The sequence below is a fragment of the Kryptolebias marmoratus genome, linkage group LG7 (genome assembly GCF_001649575.2).
Source record: "Kryptolebias marmoratus isolate JLee-2015 linkage group LG7, ASM164957v2, whole genome shotgun sequence".
Classification (NCBI taxonomy): domain Eukaryota; kingdom Metazoa; phylum Chordata; class Actinopteri; order Cyprinodontiformes; family Rivulidae; genus Kryptolebias; species Kryptolebias marmoratus.
In genome coordinates, this window is record NC_051436.1 from 25,013,785 (window position 1) to 25,029,633 (window position 15,849).

The 15,849-nt window shown below is 38.3% G+C and overlaps 1 protein-coding gene across 1 annotated transcript in view; it reads left to right on the forward strand.

Annotated features, from left to right (window-relative positions):
- Positions 1-15,849, forward strand: part of tnfsf10l (TNF superfamily member 10, like) — a 74,753-nt gene that overhangs the window by 35,394 nt on the left and 23,510 nt on the right. The window contains exon 2 of the mRNA XM_017439617.3: positions 623-772. Coding sequence (XP_017295106.1) covers positions 623-772 — 150 coding nt within the window. The remainder of the gene's footprint in view (positions 1-622; positions 773-15,849) is intronic.

A 15,849-nucleotide genomic window follows, 5' to 3' on the forward strand; every position in this document is an offset into this window, starting at 1 on the left:
GTTTTGTTTATCAAGATACTAAAATTTTTCATTTCTTTTCATATGAACATATACATGCTAAACATAAATATGAAAAATAAGTGCAACATGCATAAGCTTTAGTTTAAGGCAGGCATTTTATAAAATATCTAACTGAAATTAGATAATTAGATTGATTGAAATTTTCTCTCAGTGAGTTATTAAGGGTGGCGGTTTACAGTGGACTGGCTAAAAGGCAGTACAATTGTAACTTCTTCCTTGGGGTGGCAGTGGCTCAGGAGGTAGGGGTTCATTCTCTAACCAGAGGGTTGCCAGTTCAAACCCCTGCTCCATCTGTCTCATCTGTTTTGTTCTTGGGCAAGACACTTCGCCTACCTTGCCTACTGGTGGTGGTCAGAGGGCTCAGTGGCGCCAGTGTGATGGCAGCCTCACTTCTATCAGTCTACCCCAGGGCAGCTGTGGCTACAAAGTAGCTTACCACTATCAGTGTGTGAATGATTGTAGTGTGAAGCGCTTTAGGGTCCTTGGACTAGATAAAGCCCTATGCAAGCAAGCAAGTATTCCTTTACCATCTTGGTTCATATCCAAGTGAGCTGATAATATGTATTTATTTATTTATTTTTCCATCTATTTGTCCATCTAGGTGCGTAGCCAAGGAGTGACGGAGGAGTTAAAGTGTCTGAGTTTACTGAATGCTCTCGATAAGGACCAAGACATCCCAGACCAGCTGGCCCAGCTCTTTGGGGAGCCCTGCATCAAACTGGCCGAAGGCATCAAAGCCTATATCTCAAAGGTAGGAGACAACTTATGGCATTCTGTGTAACACATGTAGAAATTCATCTTAAATGCCTACATATATCTGCATATTTTCTAACAGTCTGAGGTTTTATCAAAATGATTTGAGTTTTTTATTATTATAGTTTATCAACAGCTAGACCTAAAAAGAAGAGATAATCGATGGGCCACAGAATAATCAGGCCTACTGTAATAAAAACCAGTAAGTACAAAACAAAACAGACTGGACATAACCAGGAACAAGCGGAACCCGAAACAGAACAATGAACCAGCAGAGAAGTGAAGTAAATGACCGGGTTTTAAACACAGAGGATCAAGAGTAAGGTGTGTGATTACTAAAGCTGGGACAGGTGTAGATGGGCGTGGCAGGGAGACAAGGGAGTACCTGAGGAGGAGTGAATAGTGACAGAAAACAAAGGCATGAACAACAAGAACTAAAGACAAAGATAACTGAACACAACCAGAAAACAAGAAGACAACAAACAGAGCACAAAAAACCTAAATAAAACCCAAAACCCGACACACATTATCTAAAGCATACATTGAAGAGATGATAATCTTCTAGGTTTCAGGCAGCATTGCTTCAAAAATGGACACAGTTGTGAAGTGAAAATCAGTGCAAGGGCTCAGGAACAGCTATGAAAACCATTGCCCTTAAAAAGACATTACATGCCAGAATAAAGTGCTGACCTCTTGATGTGATCTCAGTTTTCTTGGCTTCCTCAGTGTTTTGACTGGATTTCATTGGTATACTGCATTTGTAAGGGCAAACCTACTTAAAATCAGGTGTATTCTAATTGAATAAGGTTGGAAAACTGACTTAAATACTGTTTTAGAAAAATTCATCCCGCCATGCATTCTTTTGCTGTTTTAATGTGTACTTCAAAGTCAATAACTATTTCCAAAAGAGGGAGCAAGACAGGGTGACCTATAAAAGTGGAAGCAGGAGTACATTGGTAGACTACATTCTGTGTAGAAGAGGTAACCTGAGGGAGATTGTGGACTCTAAGGTTGTGACAGTGGAGAGCGTGGCCAGGGACTCACCAACATCAGATTCAACGTTCTTGACAAGTTTTTTCAGTCCTAATCTAATAATAAGAGTGTCAACACCAGCACTTACTTTCCATTCATTGTTAGCCTGATATCTAGTATTGTTTGGGACATGATTCTGCTGAATCAAGAAACATTTCCACATTAATTAAATCTTACATTGTATAGTGTGACACAGGTTACTATAAAGCTTTTGAAATGTCAAGCTTCCATTAGGATTCCTGAAATTGTACAGTGTGAGCTGCTGTTAGAGGTGTTAGAGTTACCAAAGAGAAACTGTCACTGGGGAGAGTTGTGTCTGGGTTTCCCTCCTGGAACTGTTACCTACCAGTGGCGGGCGGTGCATTTCACACTTAGGCCTTCAGTAATGTCCAACTTAGTCAATAAATACCTTTCATTATGCCAGCATTTATAACACCAGGATTGGAGAGTAGTTAGAAACACACTTAAGCACCACTTGGCATTGCATCACCTCAGTTGTGTACAAAATGGGCTATTATCATGCACATTTTAAAAATCAACAAAGCTGCATCAGCAATTAAAACATATCTGGTATGCTACTGTCAAAACTATATAAAATAGAATAAAATAAATAAAATGTTTGCCCTCACCAAAACGGCTGTGTCCCCCAAAACACTTATTTCAACACAAAATCCATTCTGGTACAGGTTAGCGAGCTCGGGGTTGGCCGTCTTCCTCTAACGAGATCTAGCTTCTCTTGGAAAGTTTGTCTTGAAAACAGCCTTGCCAGTATATCAGCAACCAAATCAACGTGTTGCTCTCCTTCAGCCATTGTGGGTGAAAAAAGTTTTTAACGCGTAAATGTCACGATCAACGTGAGGCCAGCTAGAGGGCCTTACTGACACAACTCGTGATCTGATTGGCTATCACAACTGTCTGTCAACAGTATTTGGCCGTTCACTTACAGCGCACACACGCCTGCACTGACGGTTCTGAAGGCCAGATTTCATACAGCCTGGCAACATAAGGTAGCTGAATTCTGATTGGATAAAAACTCTAACCTAAAAACAACAGCACAGTACGGAGCATAATATGACATGAAGAGAATATGAATACTTTTAGATATCTGGGAAAGTAAATTAAAAATTAAATTAACCTTTATCATAATTATGATCATGATTTCTGGTTATGTTACGCCAGCAGAGAAGGCCTTGCTGGCCCTGATGGCCCACCACTGTTACCTACATGCTGTTTTACTTCTGCGACCCGACAGCGGATAAGTAGAAGATAATAGCTGGATGGATACTGTAGTAAATAAACAGAGAGAGGTGTAATATATATATATATGTATATATATATATATATATATATATATATATATATATATATATATATAGAGAGAGAGAGAGAGAGAGAGAGAGACTGTCAATAATCTAGGCTAACCTAGGCTAACCAGAACATCCCAAAGCCCTCCCTATTATCTCATCATCGATTTGTTGGACGTGCTCATGATTGTTGATGTATATGCGCACCGTTATCTTGTATGACTGGATCCAGCTGTGTTAAACAAGAATAAATATCAGTGGCATGACCAGGATTATTGGAGTTTGGATTTTGTTTTTCAGCAAACACTGAAAAGACCCAAGTGTGTTATTTCAGTCCAACCTGCTTTAAAGAGCAGCCCAAAAGTCAGAAGTCTCCAATAAACATAATGTATGCTAAAGAACTTCTGCCTCAGGGAACCGCTCTGTCTGTTCCAGTCTAGTTTGGGTAAAAAAAAAAAACCTCCTGGTTTTGTTTGACATTGACTTGCAGAATTGGCTTAGACAAGTACTGATTTTACTGTGTTTATTTTGTGCTGTAAACCATGGAGTCCTTCAGTGTGGAAACTGATTACAAATGATACAAATTAAAGTCAGACGTGCTTTGTTTAGTATGTTGAATCAGCATGACAAAGCTAGGGACTAAAGGAAGTTGATTAAAGTGTTTCCCGTTGCTCCTTCGCATGTGCACGCAAACACACACACACTCATTCATAAAGGCAATCCAATGATATAAGTCATCTCCTTGCAGACGTAGCCAGAGGACTTTTCCCACTTTGTCTCAGTGTCTGGATACTGACAATCAAATTTTGTCAGCCCCCTCATTTCCTACTGCCTCCACACAAGCAAGCACATAAACACAAATGTCTCTTCTCCTAAAGTGAATGGTGGGACATACATTTTGCCATCTTTACTTATTACTTATATAAGTGAGAAAAACTGTGAAAAAATTTACAATTTAAAAGGTCAAAAGTTGAGGACAACATTTTAAGAAAACCTTTTTTACTGTGCAACCTTTTATTATTTTAAAACAAAAAGTTTTGAATGGCCAGTAATACACCCTTTGACAAGTAACACCACTTATAAAAGATTGCTTTATTTATAACATGAATCATTTTTCTTTTTCTTTCTACAAATGTCATCTGGTTCTTTTGTATCCCGTCTACACTACTGCAGATATGTATAGACAGAAAAACTGGTAAAGACAGCTACATTATGTTTGCCTAATCAATAAAAATACACACAAAAAAAAGAGTTTTAATACTTTTCTATTTAAGACCATTGTCCTGCTGCTGAAGACATGCTCTTCTTTTCTTTAGTCTTTTTTTTTACAATTTGTGGGATGATTGCTTCCAGAGTTTCCAGATATTCATTTCAATCCAGGGTTTATTTTTTTCTCTCGGAGGCTTCAATCATTTAAATTTTAGTGTTCTAGACCAAGGAACAATTGGCAAATCTGAAATTTACTTTCCAATTTAAGTAAACCACAGTATATTTAAGCTAATTAAGATCTAAGACTCTGGTAGACTTTATAAGAAAGCTCAAGCCCAGATTTTTCCATGGTCCTACTTTTGTTTTTTCACTGTATCTCTTTCTTACAATCCCTCCCAATCTGTTCCCTCCTCCTTTTCCCTCCCTTTTTTGTACCTCTCACAAAAAAGTGGTGAGCTGTTCTCTTATCCCTTCACCTCCCCCTGCTTTGCTCTACTTGTGTGATACAATCGGAGTGTGCTGCTCCATGGCTCTGTGGTCCTCAGTGGACGGGAACAGGAATGTCTATCTTTCCCCCAGTGTACAGTAAAATGGGGAACACAAGAAATAAGTGCAGACACCTGAAAAACCCCAAGTACATTTACAATCCATACTTCTTACCCAATTGAAAACATATTAGTATTGCATGAGTTTCTTTTTTGGTATTTTTGGTATTTTATTTTATGTTATGTAAATAACAGGTAGTGTGGTTAAAAAATCATTTGGCCTTCTTAAATTAAAATTGTAATTATGTTGTGTTCACGTTTTTACAGATGTATTCACTTGAGTGATTTCTACAAGCCTGTTTGATTTTTCTTAAAGATCATTGTTGAGACAAAAAGTCAAGATGGTGATTGGAGCATGCTGGCAGACCAAGTAGGCGCTGACTCCTTCTTATAAAGTACTCCACTGAAATGACTGCAGATCTAGATTTTCAACTGTGGCAAAAACCTTTATGTTTTGGGTTTTTTTTGACATTTTACCAAAGTTTGACGGCAAATACAGCTTTGCAACTGTAAATATTCTTTGTGGCAACCATAAATTTTGGCATTTGTACAATAATTGCCTTTTGCTCCGTTGTTCTTTTTGATATTGTATAAAATAACACAATATTTTTCTAAGATAATCTCATTTTTAAACTAGAAACATTGTCAGCTATAGGTCTAAGTTTATTTAAGAAGGACTAAAGCGCACCTCGACTCACATTGTATCCACCTTGGCAGGTGCCCCTAATTTATGATTTAATCAGCTCAAGTAACTTTTAGGTAGGAAAAGTTGGACTGTTTTTAACAAATAATAATTATTTATTATTGTGTGGTTTTTAGACCTGGACAGTCGAACTGTAGCCTTGGATGGTTTCTGTCACAAAGAAAACTCTTTTTCAGATGTCAAAATACAACTCAAGTTCTCTATAGATTTCCCAAAACCTAAATTGAGAAGGGTTTGAGATGGGTTGGAGAAGCAGCCCACAACAACTCTGCAACTATTTTTAGAGCAAATTTGTCACACAAAAGTTTTGAACCTGTTCACAATTTGTTCTTCTGTGACTCAAGTGAGGAAACTGAGATACGAGTGGTATTAAATAGGAGAGAGCGGTGATGATGGTGTTGGCATGGTGTGATGAACATGGAGCTGAATGTAAGGACCATAGAAGTTGATGACAATTCAGTAAAGTGTGTTCAGACCAGAGGTTAGACAAAATGAAAAAAATGGAGAGAAAAAAGAAAAAACAGAAACAGTGAAGAGAAAAGAAAAGAAAAGAAAGAAGGAAGGAACAAGAAGAGGTGTCATTGCCAAGCTCAGCTGAGCAAGAAAAAATAGAGGAAAAAATCTGAAATCCTGTTTTGCTGAAGAAAACCTTTTTTTTTCCTCTTCTTTTGACTTCTGTTTTGTGGTTGCAGCATCATTTTGTGATCACTCTGTAATTTAACATATCATCATCATAACATCACAGCTTTGTGAATCTTTGATTCGAACACAACTCCTTCATTCTTTCACCCTTTCTTTTCCTTTTACTGTATGTGATTGGGGTTTTGGAAACAAGAGTATAATGCCTAATAACAGCTTTCTGTCTTCCCAATACTCTTCCTGTATTTGCTCCAAAAATGCTTTTAAAGATTGAATTGGTCATTCAGGACAGTGAAAGGCCCTTTTGTGCTTCAACTGGAGCTGGAAAATAAAAAGAAAGGTGGAGGAATAGATGCCAGATATTAATACAGTGCAACTTGTGTTTCAAAGAAGTAAAACATCTCACAATATGTTTTCAACTATATAGGTATTGTTAAAGAGTCAATCAGTCAATAAATTTGTCATAGCAAGTGAAAGGGTTTGTCATGATTGTAGGATTTTTCATTTTGTTTGTAGTTTGAGTTTGTGTATTATTGTGTTGATAGTTATTTAAGATTTAGGTCGTATTCAGACCTGACACATTTGGTCTGCTTTAATCGAAGCAGAGTTTGTTTCCAGCGTTGGTCCAGACTTTTTGTGCAGGTGTGAATACAGTCATGCGAACTCCGGTGCGGATCAAACAACTGGACTGAGACCCGATTTTTGAGGCGGTCTCGGTCCGCTTCCAAACGAACTCTGGTGCGGTTCGCTTCTGGTGTGAATACAGACCAGACTTGAACCAAACTAACTACGTAAAGCATGCACCTTTTGGACTGCACGGGTCACCGTTGCTAAGCATCATGGGACAAATAGCATTATTGCTGCTAATGCTAACACCACCTCTGCATGTACGCAAAACGTCATTAAACCGACGTTGAATGAGCTGCTCTTGAATTTCAAAATGGTACTGTAATTGTACAAACAGAACGAATGTGCACATAACAAATACAGCACGCAGGAAATCCATCTTTATTTTCGGGTCTGTGCTCCAACCGCTGCCCCCGTCTTTCTGTCCAATGGGAGGGTTAGGGTTAGGGGTGGGGTTAGGGTCCACTCACGTGGCTTTGTTTATAAATTATAGTCCGCTTACAACAGCAAAATGTGAATGCAAACTGCACCAAACGAAAAAAATAAAGTCCACTTTTGGTCCGGACCAAACAAGCGGACCAAAAGACTTTCCTGGTGTGAATACACCCTCAGATTCTTTGTGTTGAACATGTTTTCGGTTACATAAGTCCTCTTTGTGTCCTTGGCCATAGCTTCCTCAGTCATCTTTGACTTCAGCTTAATATCCACACATGTTCTTTATTTGAAAATGATCCAGATAAGTATAGTGGATCTAATTGGTTTAGGCTCACAATGCTGTTTTTAAGTTAAAACAAACAATTATGTTATATTTTGGCCATTTGTACTGGAACAGCAATTGTGTGAACGTGTAATGCTTTATCAGTCAACATCAACAAATCTATAATGTGTAAACAGGGTACCTGAAAACTTTTTGAATCAAGGTCTCAGAGTGAAACTTTTTAGGATACTCCCTGTTGCATTTCAAAGGAAGCTGCAATATGTGAACCTCTGCAGTCAATAGTTGTTCTGCACATGCACAAGTAGATAACAACAGTAATAATGGTGGATAGCAGAGTGCTGTTTGTGCTACTGAACATTTTCAATGTGCAGCAGCAACTCAACCTCAATGTCAGTCCAATCAAACTTCTGCGTATTCACCATTTTCGATGTAACTGCTTACATGCTTGAGAGACTGGTGTCTGTGCGCATGTGTCAGCATCAGCCACTGACCTGACAAAGAAACTACAGTGGATTTAACAGGCACAGGATTACTGTGAAAATGTGTAATATTTTCACAATTAACATTGGAAAATTTCTAACGTTTCCAGAAGATCGGTCACATGTAAACAGGGCCTCGACAACAAGAAGGTACAAAAGAGTGGAAAACAGCAGGGGGCGTGAAGGGGAAAATGAGGAGGAGGCATTGAATTTTAGATGGTATTCTGATGTGTTTAAACCTTGCTAACGTTGCTCCTTTAGCCTCCTGTCTTCGATTCCAGAAACAGCAGCACATATCAGTACCTGCTGAGACAAGCTGCCAGAGCATCAGCTTTCAGATTGCAGCTGAAGTGATGGATGGCACTCAGGGATGGGGCTGAAGTCAATGAAAACTCTGCAGGAATGCATTCCAGTTCTCATTCAGATGTCCTGTCCCAGGTTTCAACTTCACTTGTCATTAATCTTAGTCTGCCTCAAAATAACTTTTTTTTAACACAGGGGTTAGTCTACTTTGCTTTTTGACAAAAAAAATATTTGTTGGGTCTTAACAATGTTGGGTAAAATATTCTTGATAACCATCAGTTATTTAGTTGGATGAAGAACGTTGTTCCTTTCTCAGTTTTCAGTGGAAAAGGTCATGACCCCTGCACTGGTCCACTTTTATCAGAACAAGGAATTTACCATTAAGTAACTTTGATCTGGCTTTCTGCAAAGTGTTATTAGAATTTCCCAACTCTCCTCTATTAGTATATGCTGCCACCAGTGATTTCACATAATTCTGGCATTGTTTGTCAGAAAGTTGGTTAGATTTGGCTCACTTGTTTAGTAAATGTAAAGAATATTTGAATGTGAATCTTTGAAGTTTCTTGTGAATCCAGTATATATTCCAGACAAAACTTCCTGTTTCATTTGTTTGTCAATTTTTGAATATAGAAACATTTGTATAAATGAAACAATCGTTGCTGGAAGTAATTCATACTGCCTGCTGCAATGGATACCAAAGTTTTAAACAAAGTTCTTGTATGAGTTGTTGATGCTTAGCATATTTACGGGATGAGTGTCAGCTACCATACAAAATTTTAGCTGAAAATCTGTAAAATTGCTTACAGATAAAACAAATGAGCACACAGAGACAAACAATTACATGGTAGCCCACTTTTCATGGTTGATGCCAATAATTAGCTAAAAGCTTAATGGTCACAGACAATGGTACATAAGTTGTAGTACATAGGTTGTCATAGGTTGTCTACTCAAACTACATCTTGAAATCAAAATGTTTAAAAGCAATCCCCTGAAAACAATGGATTCAGGTGATAAAAAAAGTTTATAAAAAAAACTGCCTAAATCTCAGTTTATCTACAATTGTAAGCAGATATACTTCTTTGCCAGCTCTGCTTCAGAAGAACATATAATAAAAAAGTTGAGCGACCAGTCAGGCTTTGTTGTGTTATTTCTAATCAAGAATAAGGGCTTTTTTGGTCCCTTTTTGTGTGTATAAACATTACAATATCTCTAAATCTGCTTCTTTCCACAGCAGTGATGTCACAGCAAATACTAGGCTTTTGACTGATGAAAAACAGGTGTTGTAGCATCTCTGGTCTGGGTGTGGACAGACAGACTGCAGGTTTGACCATCAAAGCACAGTGCAGCATACTATGCAGTGCTAGATAACTGACAATAAATAATGCACTTTAAGATTTAGAATCAAGGGAAGCTCTTTATTGTGCAAAGTTTGGTAGAACTTTATAATAACTACACCATATTTAGCCTAATTTAATCATTAATAAATAGTTAATTAACCTTGAAAACATTATTTATGGTTGATTCATACTTAATTAACTATAAATCAACACATTTATTAATGCTTTACCCATAAAGGCTAAGTACTTCCAAAACCAAAATACTCAGTGTTTATTCATGCTTAATAACTAATGAATAAACTACTTTATATACTGTGTGTATATGTATGTAAATGGTCATATAAATGTACTTTCACACCATGTGTTAGACATGTATTAATGGTTAGAGAATGTTTGAATTAACTGGTCTGACTTCAAGATAAGACAGACACACGACTCAAATACAGTCATCAAGTATGAATATTCAACATCTTTGAAGACTTTAAAGTTTGTGAGCTCTGTAGGCAAAACTTTGATGCTGAAAGGATCTTTTGAATAAGCCTGACAACATCAGAAGTTCATCCAAGTGCTAGGATCAGTCAGAACCTTTGATTAGGAATCAGTTTGTTATCATGGTCTTATTAGATTAAACCTCTATAATGGCACCCACTATATGCTCTCTAAGGACTACAAACTAAATACAGTATGTAAGATTCTGTGTCAATAATGTCATTTAGTACTTTTTCAAATAACAGTCATGCTCTAAGGCAAAGAGCTAATCATTCTTATCCCTGGTCTTTTAACTTGTTGACTCCAGTACAGCATTGCTCACATTTCTAGACATTTTCTGGAAGACCTGTATGTAAGAACATAAATTATCAGACAGACCTGATCAGAGTTTCGCTACAGCTCACTAGAATAAAGTCTGGAAAATGTCTGTTTGAACCCACATGAGAAAAAACAGCCCACCAGGAATGTTTATTCATATCTTTAAAATGCACTAGTGCCACAATCCATAGTTTATTCATGGTTGGGTTGCATTGGCAAACAGGACCAAAAGGGAACCCAGACATCCTTCTTTCCAGCAGTACCCTTCTGCTCCCCATAGGGGACCTCAAGGTATTCCAGGTCAGAGAAGATGAATCATGAATATTAAACTTTGGAACCCTAACCATGATTTTTTTCATATAATTATAGCCTTAATGTAATTAATTTAATTTATATTATTGTTAACCACATATTTTGAGGCCAGATCATCAGTGTTAAACATGGACATATATACTGTCACTGTTGTAAGAATAAACACAAGACATCTAGACACAACAACCATAGTGAGACATTAACCATCTACTTCAATCCATACTTAGATTTAAGCTGCATCTGTGTGAAGAATTGTGTAATTAGGTGTAGATACTGTCTTATTTTTGAAACTTTGTTTTAAGCTTGCTACATTTTGCGCTGTGAATTACCATATTTATTTTACAGTCTATTGTGATATCAGTTCATCATTTGAAACCATCCATCCATTGCCTCTCTTGGATACTATTCAGCTGCACTTATCAAGTTTGAATGCCATACCAATGTCCTTGCTGTATATCTTGGTTGATCAGTGAGTCAATGTCTCACTGATCCACAGCACAGCATACAGCTTGATGTCATCCATGTAGAGGAGGTGACTGATGACTGTTCCACTTTGGAACCGGTATCCATAGCCACTCTTTGGAATGATCTGGCAGAGGGGGTTCAGGCCCATGCAGAACAGGAGTGGGGACAGAGCTTCACCTTGGTATATGCCACATTTAATGCTGACTTGTGCAATTGGCTTTGAATTGGCCTCTAGAGTTGTCTTCCACATTCCCATTGAGTTTTCAATGAAGGCTTTTAGTGTTGTGTTGAAGTTGTACAGTTTCAAGCACTTCAGTATCCATGTGTGGGGCATTGAGTCATAAGCTTTCCTGTTGTTCTTGTTGTGCATAGGTTTGTGTGTCTGGTGTTAGCTGGTGAGTGTCAATTACCTTCTGTGCCTCACTCAGGTATTGACCCGTGTGCTTATTTGTCTTAGCCGCTATAATGCCTGACAGGAGCTTCTATGTTGTGCAGAGGCATATGACTGGCCAGTAGTTTGATGGATAGATCATGTAGCCATTGGGCATTATGACTGTGTGATTTCTCCTTCTCCCACATGCTTCTCCTGTATTGCTCAGTCTCAGCTCTGGGTGGGTCTACTCTCTTGTTATTCCCCTGCCATTGAGAGTACACTTTGGATGGTGTGGTGGAGAATATCTTGTTTATTGTCCTGGCCCAGCCTCAGGTATGATCAAGTTGTGGAATTTCTGTGGTTTCAGTTGGCTAGTTTTCTCTGAATTGCCTTGATCTTAGCTTCCAGTGTCCTACTTCATGGGGGGCAATGCTCCTTATTACTTGTAGACTTGATCTTATAGCCAAGGTGTTGCTGTAGTATATACCAGCCTATTGGTTTCTGTCAGTAGGGATACTTAGCAGAAATACATTCACATCTTATAGCAGACTTTCAGAGGGTACTTCGTTACTTAGCCTTGGTAAGAGATGCAAGTCATAGGTGTCTAGCTTGGTCACAATCTTACTTCTAATGTCAGCTGTCCTTGTATTCTGTTCCTCAGGGCTTAACAATGGGGCTTGGTACCCATACTCAGATGGTGGGGATTATGGCATATCCCCCCTGAACTGTCGTCCTGGCTGCCCCTTGCCATAGCATCATTGTTCAGACCCTCAAGGATTTTGCGATGTTGCAATCGCAACTATTAACGCAAAATCAAGCAAACCCTGTGAAATCGCAACTTTTTGCAACTTTGCCCAAAACATCGCAACGTTCCTGAACTTTAACCCAATATTTATTGTTTCTAAAGTGATTTGCCACTGTTTCTGTGGTCTAGTCTCTTCTTTGTGGGTTTGTGTAGTGTGGAATACAAAATAACCCCAAATAACTCACAAAGAAGACATGCGACGTCACATCCTGTTAACATCAGAATGCCAGTGGGTCGCAGTATTTGGTGTAACACCTGTTACTGATGGGTCGCAGTATTTGGTATAACACCGGGAGCATGCAGGAACAGCGACCGAAGCGAAAATATGCGCTAATGCTTCACATTTGCTTACAAAGATTTAAGCAAAGGACCGCGCAAAACAGTTTCCTACCCAGCTGCACAAGAGTGGGGGGAAACTGTTTTGCACGTCCTGCAGTGTAATCATTGAACATAAACGCAAGTCATCCATCGACAAACACTTTGTGTCTGCAAAACATGTGAGGAGAGCTGCAGACGAGGAACAATCCAGAAATGGTCATGAATGTCAGTTTATAAGCTATCAAAGTTCTCAAATAAAGCACCTTTTGATAATGTAAATGTTTGTTGGTAATTATCTTACAAAACTAGTAAGTATTTTTGGTTTATGTTATAGTTTTTTATTGATTTTAGTAAAAAAAAAAAAATCGCAACTTTTCATCGAAACTTTTAGGAAAATGCCCCGCAAAATCAGGCATTTTAGCCCGCAACAATCACAAAAAATGCCCGCGAAATCCTAGAGGGATTGATTGCTGTATCTCATTAATCTCTAGGTGTGATAGCAGGTTTTGCTCTTGAATGTTGGAACACTGGGTTCAAAGTTGTTTCTTCGTCAGTTTGGATGATGGGTTTCATGTGTGTATATAAACAATTTGGAATATTTTTTAATCTTAAAATGAGAAGACTTAGTGTTTTGGTCAAGTTAAAGTTGGTCTCCAGTATGAAATCTCTCTAGGTGTAGTTTTAATTCACATGATATGGGGGAAAGTGGGATAGTATGACGTAACATGTTTTTTTTCTTCTAGACTGGTTTTGTCTGAGTTTTGTTTCATGCCAAAGAGAATAAGTTGACCTCTGAGCAACATGTCCTTATCTTATTCTGTGCTACTGTTGGGTATTGAAAAGCAAATGTCAGTCACTGACAAGCTGTTTATACATTCACACACATGCATTCTGTCGTGTGGTCAGCTGTGGTGTTAGTGATTCCCAGCTGATAGACAAACACAAAAGGACTTCTGTGTCTGGCGTCGACCACTCTCCTTCTCTTTGTTCATTCCTCAGGCCAAGTTCCTGTCCACCCTCTGACATTCCTCCATCTTTACTGAACCTCCCAATTCCTTCACTCTGATAGTCCAGTCTGCTGTGTTTCCTGAGCTTTAAAAACCACATACAGCAGCCTTCTTTTCTGTCATGACAGAGGTACCAAATGCTATTTTCCTTACTCTTTCTTGGGGAGAACCCCCAAAATCACTACCTTTATCTACCTCACTGCACAAGGGTACGCGCGCCAACAGTGACGCAATCGCGCTGTCCCCGTTCCTGTGCGAAGGTCCTGTGCAGTGTCACGTCTCATGGTCGTGCACCTTTTGTAACTTTGCAGACCACACACGCTGCGCTCCATTTAAAATGAATGATTTCGGTGCTCTAGCGGAGCTGGTTCGCCTGTATCAGCATTTATATGATCCCTCTATGAGAGATCACAAAGATAATCAATCAGCTCAAAACTCATGGAAGGAGATTACTGCTGCAGCTGATAAAAAGGAGTGTTTATAGACCACAGAGGGAAGAAATATTAGTCCTATGATGGGCAAATCACAATTAAGGCAAATAAGCAAATAAATCAAAGAAAGTCAAACTGAATGCTTTAGGTTTAAACATCCTCTCTGTATCACAGCTAGAAACACAACAGCTCTTCCTCCTGAATACGTGCAGCCATATTAGATGTGACAACTATCTGCTTTCTTTTTTACCTTATTTCCACTGGTTACGTAGCGTACTGCCCCTCGTCTTTTCGGCGAATACTGCATCTACGTAAGCGCCTCCGTGCACTCAGGTCCACACGCTTTTCGTGGAGCCCTGCGGGACTCTAATGAGCCCTGAGGCCAAGCCACCTTCAGCTACCTGGAGTTAGCAGGTCGCTGGAGCCGCAGGAATAAACATCGAATGAGCGGGTTTAACCAAAAATGGTTAGTTGAGCTAAAATTCTGAATATGGTAAGCATGTTTTGTACTTAGGTAGGTAGGTAGGTACATTTATTTATATAGCACTTTTCAGCACAGGGCAACTCAAAGTGCTTTACAACGCAAGAACAAAGTTACAGAACATGATCATGAACAAAATACAGAACTAATTGTCTAAATAAGCTAAGCTAAACCAAACAGATCTAAGCATGACTAAATGTACAGAACTAAACTAAGAGTACAGGAAGAGAAAGCTAAACTAAACAGTACCGAATTTCTAAATGGTACCAGGGCCCACTAAAACAGCAGATGTAGTAATTACTAAGATAGAGAAAGAGGGAAGGAGGAGGGGGGGAGTGAGAGAGATGACAAAAAACGAGTGCGACAGCAGAGTATGAGTATGAGAATGTGTATGTTTGTTTCCAGACGGACTTAGTGAAATTATTATCCACGTTTAACAATAAAATGATGCTACTAAATTGAGCATTAATATGCTTTGTTTTGTTGTTACATGTAGTGATCCAACATGCAGCCTGTGCCACAAAAAGCACAGTACAGTACAGCATCTCTCTTTTTTTCAGAGTTCTCTGTTGTTATTTATTGACCTTGACGTGAGTCATGTGTTGGTGCTTTGTTTGCACTTTTTCATTTATGTTAATTTAATTTATTTGTAAATGTGACTTAAATTAGGATTCAAATTAGGTGCAGTTAATTATTTTTTATTATTTATTTATTTTATTTGTATATTTTTTTTTGTTTAAAAAAGTATTTCAAAAGTGCCTTTTTGTAAAACTAGTTGTGTAAATATTTGACACAAATATCTTACAATATCATATAATAAACAGCCATATTTTCATCTTTCCTGTTAACTTTAATCATTTTTTTTACTAAATCATGGTTGGCTGGCGATCGGCTGGCGATTGGCCGGCGAAGGGCCACCTACCACTTCTTTTCTGGGGGAAACCCTGGTATGTATTCCCATTGATGAACAACTGTTGAATGTTACATATTCTTAAGTAGGGCTGCAACTAACAATAATTTCAATAATCGATTAATCGGTCGTCTTGGAATTCATTCATTCATTCAGTCATTCATTTTGGCCCACATAAAAAAGTTATCTGTATGTAAAGGAGTAGGTTGATGTAAAACTTTTACTACTTTCTTATTTTTAAATAAATCAATATAAATTCAATTCAACATT